The sequence below is a fragment of the Nothobranchius furzeri genome, chromosome 4 (assembly GCF_043380555.1).
Source record: "Nothobranchius furzeri strain GRZ-AD chromosome 4, NfurGRZ-RIMD1, whole genome shotgun sequence".
Lineage (NCBI taxonomy): Eukaryota > Metazoa > Chordata > Actinopteri > Cyprinodontiformes > Nothobranchiidae > Nothobranchius > Nothobranchius furzeri.
Window position 1 is genome coordinate 18,638,155 of NC_091744.1, and position 10,822 is coordinate 18,648,976.

At 42.5% G+C, this 10,822-nt stretch overlaps 1 protein-coding gene across 8 annotated transcripts; it reads right to left on the reverse strand.

The window, feature by feature from the left end:
* Positions 1-5,271: 5,271 nt before the first annotated feature.
* On the reverse strand, positions 5,272-9,967 carry LOC139069605 (spectrin alpha chain, non-erythrocytic 1-like). 8 transcript variants are annotated; one of them, XM_070550165.1, is made up of 11 exons: positions 9,677-9,967; positions 8,355-8,477; positions 8,067-8,284; positions 7,878-7,982; positions 7,689-7,793; positions 7,581-7,613; positions 6,601-6,648; positions 6,420-6,488; positions 6,028-6,339; positions 5,721-5,933; positions 5,272-5,638 (listed from the first exon to the last, which is right to left on the reverse strand). In XM_070550165.1, the coding sequence occupies exons 9-11, from the start codon at positions 6,233-6,235 to the stop codon at positions 5,574-5,576; spliced, it is 486 nt and encodes a 161-aa protein (XP_070406266.1). In that variant the 5' UTR covers positions 6,236-6,339; positions 6,420-6,488; positions 6,601-6,648; positions 7,581-7,613; positions 7,689-7,793; positions 7,878-7,982; positions 8,067-8,284; positions 8,355-8,477; positions 9,677-9,967; the 3' UTR covers positions 5,272-5,573. The 8 variants fall into 6 exon arrangements, with proteins under 8 accessions (XP_070406266.1, XP_070406265.1, XP_070406267.1 ...); XM_070550164.1 differs by having other exon boundaries at positions 6,601-7,508; XM_070550166.1 differs by having other exon boundaries at positions 6,420-7,508; positions 8,067-8,201.
* Between the last annotated feature and the right edge of the window lie 855 nt (positions 9,968-10,822).

Here is a 10,822-nt window from a genome sequence, read left to right on the forward strand (position 1 = left end):
TCCGCTCCACGCATCAGGCACAAACAAAAGACAGAAAACATAAAAGGAAATGAGCCGGCATGAACGAACACGAGTTAAATTTATTTTTGGCGACACCTGATTTGATAATGTTACTGTGGCCGTGCTCAGGACGCAGATGTCTGGAGCGCGTCAACGATCAGAGCTTTGCATGTGCAAGCTGGTTAAGGTTAGGATGGGGGTGAGGGGAAGGTTAAATTGCAAGAGGGTAAAGGTCACAATTAGGTCAATTGCCTGTTTTACAGCGGGCGTCAAATACTGACTCTCTGGCACAGCGTGTCGCCTCCCAACGTGCAGGGGCTCGTCACCTGCTGTCTTTTCCGAGGACAGCATCTTGTCGGTCATTATCACGTGACAGCGACTAGTCGATAAAAGGCATAAAAAGTCACTACAGAGCAGTGAAGTCGACTAGTTGATACAACCCCTACAACGTACAACTTAAAAGGCATTCATTTCAACAAGAGACCACTGCAAATGTTTTAAAAATATGCGTGATGGACCTCTACAAGTCCAGTTAATGCGGAAGGACAATCATGCATATTTCTAACCAGCCCTTTCCCTTCTGACAATCAGATAATGACACATTTGTGATGAGTGCTCTAGTCCACTCAGAAGGATGTCAGTAAATTTCAGTTATGAATCTGGTGCTAATCACATAATCCTGGAGATGAGAAATAACAGTTGCCTAACTTACCTTTCTAAATTGCCTTGATTACCTGGATGTGAGATATTCCAGTAAGGAAGCCATTAGCAAAATAAACGCTATGATAATGACAATTTAACTCCAATTTATTTGTCCTTATCTTGTTAGATATTATCCTAATTCATCTAGAATATACGAGTTTCTTTTATCATTGTGGTAACAATTACCACCAGGTTCTATTGAAGTACAGACTGATTATACTGAAAGGCAGGTTTTCCATGATGCTTCTGGTTAAATCAATTTCACGACTCCTTCTGAGAGTTGCCACGGTGATGGGAATTGCGTAGTTCTCATTTACATTTGAAGAATTTTTATTGTAATTTTAAAATTTTTGTGGTTTTACAGCTATTTTAGGAGTATGACTTTTCCTTATTACACAATAAAATTAATAAATATGAAAAACAACAAATAAATTCACGATTTATCATCTAAATAGCGAGGCTGACTGTTAAAATTAACCACTCAATTTAATTAGGCCTATTGATTAACCTTGAGTACCTTATTTCATACAATTACAGTTTGTTTTAATTATTATTATCGTATTGCTGTTGAATAAAGGCTTGGGTGGACAATTGTAGCAAACCAAGAAGTCAGAGCTTTAGCTCAGCTGCTTTCTATGTAAATTAGTGATCTTGAAAAGGTGAAGAGAAGACTGTTCGTTGTGAGAAAAGCTGTTACACCTTCTTACATCTTCATGTCCCGACCCACTTCAGCATCAACTATTTAAAGACTTACTTGATGAAAAAGGTCAGCAACTCTGGATCAGCTGAGGTACATCATTAACTCTTGATGGGGCACTCATTTAAGTATTTAAATTTTTTACTGTTCAACCCCAGGGTGTTATTGTATTCTGTAACCTAAGTGTATTTTTGTTGTTACAATTTTCTAAAATATTTATTTTCATGCAGAGAACCAGACAAAACAAAGTGATCAAGTATGGACTTTGGTCTTGTTCTGGTAAAAGAAATCCCAAAATAAAACACATGAACAAGTTAAATAAACAACATTCTTGAACAGAAAAGATAGTTATGTGACACTTTAGAATAATCTAGGTAATTGTAGAACATTATTTCACTGTTCAATAATACAGATTATATCACAATTATTAAACAATGTAGTATATTTTTTTAATAACAGATTATTGTGGAATATTTTTATAAAGTTATTGAACATTAAATACTATTTGTGATCAAATATAGATTTTTATAATATTTTATGTTTGAGGGTCTGCCTCAATGTCATCTTCCTCCTGTTCATCATCATCACTGATGGTGCAATAACTATTCTCCATTTCCCAGAGAAATCTTAGTTAAAAACTGCAAAATATATTTTATATTATAATTGTTATTACTGTTACCATAAATATTAAGATTATGTCTAAAAACAACATATTTTACCTAAAAATATTCATAATTTATTTTACTTGCTCAGGGCATATGTTCAAATGTGGCAGATTTGGTTTTCATGCTAAGATTTCACCAGCTTTAATGAGTTTAATAAATACAACACATGTATCCTTATTTAGCACAACTAGTCAACCTTGTGATGTGTGAGTTTCATAAACCTAGCATTGTTAGTTTTAGAGATCTGACTGTAAAATTGATTTTGGTTAGTATTGTTGTCACTGCTATTGTTTTTATGATGTATTTATTGGTTTGAGGTATTTTGCCCTGATTTTACTCATGTTGTACAGCGCTTTGTGATTTATATCTGTGAAAGGCGCTATATAAATGAACTTTACTTACTTGCTTACTTACTACTAAAAGAAAGAAAGAAAGAAAGAAAGAAAGAAAAAGAAAGAAAGAAAGAAAGAAAACAACTCTTTTATCCAGCGCCTCTCAAAATAAAAATCCAGAGGCCCTAACACAAGAGGAGACCGAGCAGTTTTCTGGCTCTGCAGACAGCCAGACACGCCAATATTTGGCGCGTTATAGCCCCGCACTGATTGGTGGAATGGTGTCATGGCACAACCCTTGACTATTTTTTTTTCTCTGATTGTTTGGGTGAAATCCCGAGATTCTAAGAGTTTGTGAAAAGGCACACCAACATTACTAATGATGTGAGTGGATGTGTCTAAATATAGGCGTTGGCCCTATAAAGGGTTAAACGCTCGAGCATGCTCAGTGATTGACGTCCATACGTGAGCGCTAGTCTAACACTATTTATTAGTGCTGTCTGGTGCTCGGCTAGCTGGATTACCCCTTTGCCACCATCTTTACGCAAACAAATGATTTTTCTTGCTCTGCAAACTAGCCACAAACCCAGGATCATTCATTTCCATGGGCCCACTGCGCTCTTCCTTTTCCTGGAATACCTGAAAGCTACTTACCGCTAAACTTGGAACAGAGAAACAACACTATAGGACCTCTATTGGAAATTAATAATGAATCAGTGATAAGACCACTTACCTGAAATCATTCTATCATACCTACCCTCAGCATCCAGGACACATTAGTCCTCTGTCCTAACATTAAATCTATTGCAAGAAACATTTGAACCTTTTGCAAGGTCTCCTGCTTGTCAGCACTGCTGAGTCCGATCTTAAAACTCAAGCTTATGACAGTATGGTGTAAGAAAGGAAGACGAACCTACTTGAAAGGAGAAGGTTGAACTGACCTCCAGATGACAGTCATGGGGACTCAACCCGTTTATGGCTTTGTACCATTCAGGTGGAAATCATAGACTGTACATATACTGGACAAACGGATTCCATTGGCTTCAATAACACGTTTGTTGTCTATAATGGGAGGTGGCCACCACCGCCATTTTGACCGTGTCACAGGTTCCGTCCAGCCCAGACAATTCCATAAAAGGGAAGAGAGGAGGCGCTGAGGGTGGGGCTGTAAGGCTGGGCTCGAGTGACGACACCCAGGCGAACTAGCTACGAGCTAACCTGAAGCTAACCCTGGCTAACCCAAAGCTAAAGCGGAGGTGGGAGCCGAGCTAACGGATGTAGCCACCTAGCTTCAACCCAACCGGAGCTAACTGGAACACCCATCGACCTGAACCTTACACGGAGTTTAGGTGGAGGTTTTCTGCGCCTGTTCGTGAGAAGTACCTGTATTAAAAAAGTTTTAAATCGGTAAGTTTATAATTTATTTCCGTAATGAAAACATTTTGCTTTGAGCAAGTTTTCAGTACAGTTTTTTTCGGCGCTATCACTCCTGAGTCGCACCAGCCATTAAATGTATCATGAATAAGAGAAAATATATTTAAGTCGTATTTTGGGGGGACATTTTATTATCCTTCTTACAAAATCTGAGACCAAGCGTTTCACATTGCAACACAAGCACCGGTAACCATAACAGAATGAACAACAGCCAGCAGAGGAGAGGATGGCGGTGTTTCAAACCCTCCCGGCCGGCGAAGACAGCTCATTCCTGGGCTGGAGCCGGCCCTCAGCACCCCGCCACAGGCTCTAACAGATGCTGGCGGTGTTTGAAACCCTCCCAGCGGGACAGGGGAACTCATTCTTGTGTGGGTCGGAGTCGGCCCGCAGCAGCGTGGTGTAGCCTACATATTTTGTTATATAAGTTGCTCCGGAGTATAAGCAGGACCTGCCAGAAAATGTAAAAAAGTGCGAGTTATAGTCCGAAAAATATTGCAGTTATTAGTATTCGAGCTAAATTAGCAGCGTAAATACATTTCATATATTTCCAAAATGTTATACTTGTTTGTATCTTGTACAGCCAACTAGTCTTTATTCTGGACTCAGTACAATTTACCAAAAGTAAAGAGACATTCTACAGATGAAGTAAGCACAAGATAACTTACTGGAAGACACGGAATTATCATCAGAACCAGAACAAGAGAGCCTGATAACAGTCGTGAAAATAACAGTTAAAAAGTATGTACGTATAATAGAAATAAAAATATATTAGAATTGGTGTAACTCACTGTGATCCAAACAATAAATCAGCCATAGCTGATTAGTAAATATGACATGAGGTCTGGGAGTTTTTAATTTTCATTTTTTTGTTAGATCTGTTTAAATGTCACCATGGCAGCCTGTGTGTCTCCAACATCAGCTACACAAGCAGCAAGTTCCACATACCTGTCTCACCACTTCATGTATGGTTTTGTACTTTAAACAATTATGACAAACCTGTTATTTTTTCTCCATAGCCATTTGGATCATTGGAGACAGCTGAGTGAGGCGTGGTGCCCAGAGAGCTGCAGAGACAACCTTGGCCTCCCTGACGTCTGTGTCTCCTGGTTCGGTTGGGGTGGACCATCGACATACATACATGTGCCAACACTTTGCGCCCTGTTTTTTAAAATGTAGTGTTAAAAATAAATGTTTTTGCTCAATTACTGGAATTTCTTTGGTTAAGACAAAAGTGAGGAATAATCATTTACAAGTTATTTGTACAACAGGCCCATTTTAAATCCCAACAGTTTCTTAGCAGACAATAGAAATGTGTTCTTTACTAACTTTACTTGGTTTAAAACTCTTACTAAAATAGTGCCGTATTGCAAAACCCAATCATACTTGTTATGTAAACATTAGCTTTGTAGATATTTTTTACAGATATATATTTGTGTGCAACAAATCCAAACTTAAATAGTTTGTCATTCTTTATTGAAAATCAACAAAATACAGTTATACAGAAGTGTGGGAAAATGATAATGTGAAAGTATTGCTATTTAAATGTAATCCTATTTATATGTAAAAAGAAAAACTCTAAAAATGTCCTGTACAGCATCATGACAGAAGAATGGTGGTCTGTCTGTCAGAATGTGCTGAACAGATTTGCTCTTTGAGGAGGAGTGTCATGTTTGGAGGAAGGTACTTAACCCAAGACATGCAGAATACAACACTGACCAAAAACTGATGGAAAAAATGATTTATTTATAAGGAGGAACTTAAGGTGCACAGATAAGTCTGTGGTTGGAACTGCAAAAACAGCTCAGCATCTGGAGGAGGGAGAACACAGGTGAGCTTAGGTTCTGGTTTCAAAATCCATTGTAGGCAGGCAGAGGTGTTCAGCAGACTTACTGTGGTGGGTGTATGGGTTGGCTGGAGGAGGGAGAGGTAGAGAGCCGGGGGAAGCGCAGGAGAGGGAGCAGAGGTGGAGAGAAGCGGGGCGTCCTGGTGGATGGGGCAACGGGTGAGATGAGAGGTGGGTTATGGAGGGTGGTGATAAGGTCCGTGTGTTGAATATCCAAATCCTGGAGTAGAGGTCAGTATCCAATGAGGTCGACAGGAATCCTGAAGAATGGTAAATCCAATATAAGAGCAAAAACACTACGAAATAACATTAATCCTAGGAACACTAGAGGTAACACGAGTGGCTGGTTACTACCAAAACTGAGGCAATCTTCTGGCGTCAAATTTTGTCCTCCATCCACCTTAAATAGGAAAGCACCCCGCTGATCGCTGATCAGGAACGGCTGGGGTGGAGTCACCAGAACCATGAAGAACGTGTCTCCAGAGACAACTCGGGTCCTGGTACCGATCAGGAAAGCGGACCTTATCACCCAGAGCTGCCAGGTCACGCTCAAAGCCTTCATGTTCACGCTGCAGAGCCTGAACGCTGGCCAGGTGGTGGCCGTAGTTGTCTGTGTTCAGGGCCTGGTTCTTCTCCTCGATCCACTCTTTGGTCTCATCAGCGTCTCTGAGAAGACATCAGAACTCCGTCTGAGTGTGGGTCCAAACTCTACTGACCCGTAAGCGGCGCATAAGTGTGCGGGGTACCTGTGGACGCGCTACACCTCATGGGCGCTGCCCAGCATGTTGCAGCGAGCGCCAGCGGTTGTTCAGCTCCTGGAGAGAAACCAAACCCAGTGAGATGAAGGTGGACGCCAGCGGGCTGGACGCCGGACGAGGAAACCTGGAGACGGATCGCTCAGACAGGAAGGGAAGAGCTTCCTCTTACCTTGATGGAATTAAAGTTAGCCGTCGTCTGAATGCCCAACCGTACGGTCTGAGGTCAAAGGTCACAGGAAACACACACCAGTCAGCAGTCATACAGATGCATAAAGATAACTGTAGCCATGGCAACCAGCTGACATGTCCCCACTTTCACCAGCACCTGGTGCCTGCCGGGTCACCTGAATTCCTGTGTGATTTCAGCACGGTCGGCCGTGACTGCGGCCATCAGAGGTGACCTCTGATCAGCTGAATGAACTCACCTTCTAGGGTGACGCCGTCTTGCCCCGGGTTTCCACAGGAGCCGTCAGCAGCACGTTACTGCAGCAGCACGTCTTGCTCGCGTAAGCTGCTGCTTGGCCCTTCCCACGAGACGCGAAGCAGCAGGGGAGCAGCTGTCACCGACCGAGCACGAAGTCACTCGAGTGACTTCGTCAGTAAACACAACAACAAGCAGGAGAAAATTACAACATGGTTTGTGTTTTATGTTCTGTCCGTTTTATAATCGCCAATACGGACCTGAAAAACAAAGGAGACCGCTAGCTAGGTGATAACTTCTCACGGGGCCACTCAGTTAGTAACCTTTTTTAAAAGTAAAGCAACCGGAAGGCAGTACGTTCTTTATTCTGAAAATCTCGGTAGCTTCTCTCAATTTCCGCGTCCGATTTCCTGTCTTTCCTTCCCCAAAAATGTCGAACTTGACCCGTTTCAGAGGCGTCGCGCGTAGAAAATAGAACCGGCGCGTAAGGGCCGCGACATGCTGCTCCTGAGACGCGGCCGACTCGCGCTGCTGACGGCACCGGTGGAAAAGGTTCTGTTGACCACAGCGGTTCCTATCAGCAGCTATGACGTGCTGCTGCAGTAACGTGCTGCTGACGACTCCTGTGGAAAGCCGGGGTTAGAGTTGGCTTCATCCTGTAAACAAACAAATGAGTGGTAACAAAAACACCACGTCTGGTTCTGGTGGAGGCGGAGGACAACACGCACCTTTCCAGGAGCAGAACCCAGATGTTCTTGTTGCTACAAACAGAGACGAGCAGAGTTAACAAACCAGGAAGTGAGAGGGACCAGCTGCTGCAGACAGGTGACGCTCACCTGAGCCTGAACCATAGGAGCCTCCTCAGCCATCAGACCTTCTGACTCCAGTTCAGATGCCACCTTGTTGATGTCCCTCAGGCGGGACTCGTTGGCCTTCAGGTCCTGCAGGACAAAAGCCCCTGCTGATTATCACCTGAGCTGATCTGACAGCTGCTGCTGGAAGACGGAGAGGAGGAAAAGTCCGACCTTCTGGAAGTCGTCAAACTTCTTCTGCAAGACCTCGACCTGCTCCAGGTCCGACCCGTCTCTCCATCCTCATTCAGCTAAAGACGCGAGTTCAAGTAAAACAACCTAAAGTCACACAAACACAAAGCAGGTGTGGAGATGTTCGCTCTGAGCTGGAGGTCGTTCCTCGGCTGTGAAGGGCACACGAACCTTGTTGGTGCTGTTGAGCAGCGTGAGGATGTCGCCCTTCTTCATGGTGACCTCTCCAGGACTCTTCTCCTGGTAGTCGTACAGAGCCAGAACCAGCTCCTTCCCGGTCTCATCGTCAGTTGGAGCCACTTGTTGCTGTTGGGTTAACAGGTCTGGTGTTAGAACGTGGTGGATAAGAATGTTCTGACGGGCCGAGGGTTCTGAACCAGCGAAGTGACCTGGACCCAAACAAAGTGAGCCAGAACCTGCAGACACCTCAGAAACATGTCAGGACCAGACCTGCTCTACCTTCTTCCACCATGGTCTCTCCTTTCTGGGTGACAGCCTTGATGCGAGGTTCATGACCTGTGATCTCAGCCTGCAGAGCCTCGTGCTTCTTCAGCAGGTTCTGGACACCAATCAGGTCCTTCCCTGAGGACACATGTTAGAGTTCAGCATTATGCAGTAGACAGACCAGTTTAACCTAGGGGTTTCTTTCTTCTACAATCTGCTCTTTAACTGTATTATTTCCTGCTATTTCAGCTGTTAACTTTATTTTTTCTGTAAGTGTTTTTCTCCCCAGAAGAAGCTACAATGATGTTCTGCTGAGCTGTGGTGGCCTCATGGAGGGGGCCATCGTCTAGCACACTGCTGCTAACCACTTAATCATTCTCCCTCTCCTGATAATAACATTTTACTTTCTTTGATGTTGGATGTACTACTGCTAGTTTACCCGTTTAATTATAGATTCACTAGGATAAATACAATAAAGTTTATCTCTCGCCAAATAGAATATTTACTAAGAAATCACAATGTAACGTGTGTGTGTGTGTGTGTGTGTAAAAGCCATGCGTAGTGTTTATTTATAAAGCATATGTTGTTGGATTTTATCCAGAATCAAGACTTTGAAAATATATAGTTTAATTACAGTTTGATTTATTTGACATCTGTATAATGTTTATTATTTTGTTTTTCCCCCTAAATACCTAACGTTTTAGTTAACATGAATATTAGTCATTCATCACAATACATGAAGTTACACATTTTAAATTTTAATAGGGGAAGACTGCAGGAGGGAGCGGTAAAATACAGGGGGTCCCCTGCAAAAACTAACTTTACGAGTCTGATGAAAGTTGCTGGTATTCCCGCTGCTTCTTCGGTAAACAGCGCCAACAAAAACAAAGAAACTTGGGATCTTGTCGGCGTGGCAGTGGGATTTAAGGGAAACGCTGTATGCCCTATAGACTTCTCAACGAGCTGCAGTATTTCTCCGGTCAGATCTGTCTCCGAGTTCCACGAGCGGTCAGCCCGCAGCAGCGAGGCGCCGCATCGATCAGCCTGCCCGGCCTGACCGCTGGGGATTACCGGATGAAAGAATAGAGCACAGAAGTGTCCCCCCAAGCGGCGCGCCCCGTCATATTTCAACCCATTTTTATCTTAAATGCACTGGGTTTTACCCTATTACCCATTTAAATATGCCCTATTAATTATTTTACCGTATTTTACATTTAAATTTCATGGTTAAACAGTACATGCTACATGTTAAACTGATAGTTAGCTAGCTACTTCGGTAAACTCAGCTAGTTTAAAGGCAGCAGTGACATAAAATACAAATATAGATTTTAACTTACCGAAAAAAATGAAGTGGAGACTCCTTGGACGCTCTATTAGTGCAATTAATACCACAGCAAGTCATTTTGTCCAACAATTGCACCAATATTATCCAAAACAGAATTCACAAGCACAGAGACTCAAAATCCCGACACAGTTTCCAGGAGAGACCGAGGCTGTACTGAGGCCTTTCCACGGAGCTAGCTCTGTGGTCACGTGGGTCTGAGGCGGCGGTCACGTGTGTCGGATGCTCATTAATTATACAGAATTTTAGGCTTTCAATACACTTAAACAGAAGAGTGAGAAAAAAATTCACTCCCCTCAGAGTTGTCATGAGTATAAACTAGATAATTTAGACAAAAAACCATTTTTTGAACCAGGCTGTAAACATGTTTATTTCTGCTGTGAAAATGGCATTTTTAACATGGGAGTCAATGAGGATTTGCTCGCTTTTGGTACCAGCCCCCAGCGGATGAGGGTGGAACTGCAATTTTTCTTACTTCCGGGTTGGGACCATTTTCTGAGCGGCATTGTGGGGGCTTGGTGGAAATGCAAGAAGGTCACATGGTCTGAGCTGATGAAAAACAAACTGCCAATACCTGTAAAATTAGACTTGACACATAAGGACTTTGAAAAAGACCAAAGGACTGCTCTAATCTGTTCAGACTGACAACAGATCCAGGAAATGTTGTTTTTTACCTTAATCATAAATTTATCTCAACAAAAATCCATTTAAAGTTTACTCGAACAACTTCTTTGAAAAATTCAGGTAGACAGAAACCATGTTCTGTTCACACTGAAAGAAACAGATTTGTAATAATTTCCTGTAACAATCAGCTGTCCGACAGCCTTCAGCTGGAGGCTTTTAGCGAGGCTCCACTCTCATTGTTTACCATCATGTGATTTGAAGAACAAGTCGTAGAGCTGTCGCTACAAAACAAACGCATCCACAGATGAACACAGCAGTTTGACAATACGTCTCCACCAAAACATCTCAGGGGAAACCAACACAAAGAAAAAACAGTTGATAGATGTAAAAATGTCGCTTTAGTTTCCTATTCTGAGACATCTATACATAAATGGTCTAAGAGATAAAGTGACTGAAGATGTAAACAAACTGCATGTACAATGATGCAAACTTCACTTTATCCAGTCAGACTTTGATG